Consider the following 361-nt stretch of genomic DNA (forward strand, 5'->3'; position numbering starts at 1 on the left):
GATGTTATATCATTGGCGTTCCAGTAATCAATTTTGAAGGTTTTATTTGTATAGTGTGAAAAATGTTGAACTTGCTTTGTTTAGTGGTAGGTGGGAGTGCCGGACTCCAGTTCCCGGTCGGTCGTATCCACCGTCTGTTGAGAAAAGGAAACTACGCCGAACGTGTCGGAGCCGGAGCACCGGTATACCTGGCCGCCGTCATGGAGTACTTGGCAGCTGAAGTTTTGGAGTTGGCCGGCAATGCCGCCCGTGACAACAAGAAGTCTCGTATCATCCCCAGACATTTGCAATTGGCCATCAGGAATGACGAGGAGTTGAACAAATTGTTGTCCGGTGTAACCATCGCTCAAGGTGGTGTGTT

At 49.0% G+C, this 361-nt stretch overlaps 1 protein-coding gene across 1 annotated transcript in view; it reads left to right on the forward strand.

Annotated features, from left to right (window-relative positions):
- Positions 1-62: 62 nt before the first annotated feature.
- The window catches only part of LOC100302633 (histone H2A), a 501-nt gene continuing 202 nt past the window's right edge, over positions 63-361 (forward strand). Inside the window, exon 1 of the mRNA XM_029491483.1 lies at positions 63-361. Within this exon, the coding sequence (XP_029347343.1) occupies positions 63-361 (299 nt within the window).

This window comes from Acyrthosiphon pisum, chromosome A3, assembly GCF_005508785.2.
Source record: "Acyrthosiphon pisum isolate AL4f chromosome A3, pea_aphid_22Mar2018_4r6ur, whole genome shotgun sequence".
In the NCBI taxonomy this organism is placed as follows: domain Eukaryota; kingdom Metazoa; phylum Arthropoda; class Insecta; order Hemiptera; family Aphididae; genus Acyrthosiphon; species Acyrthosiphon pisum.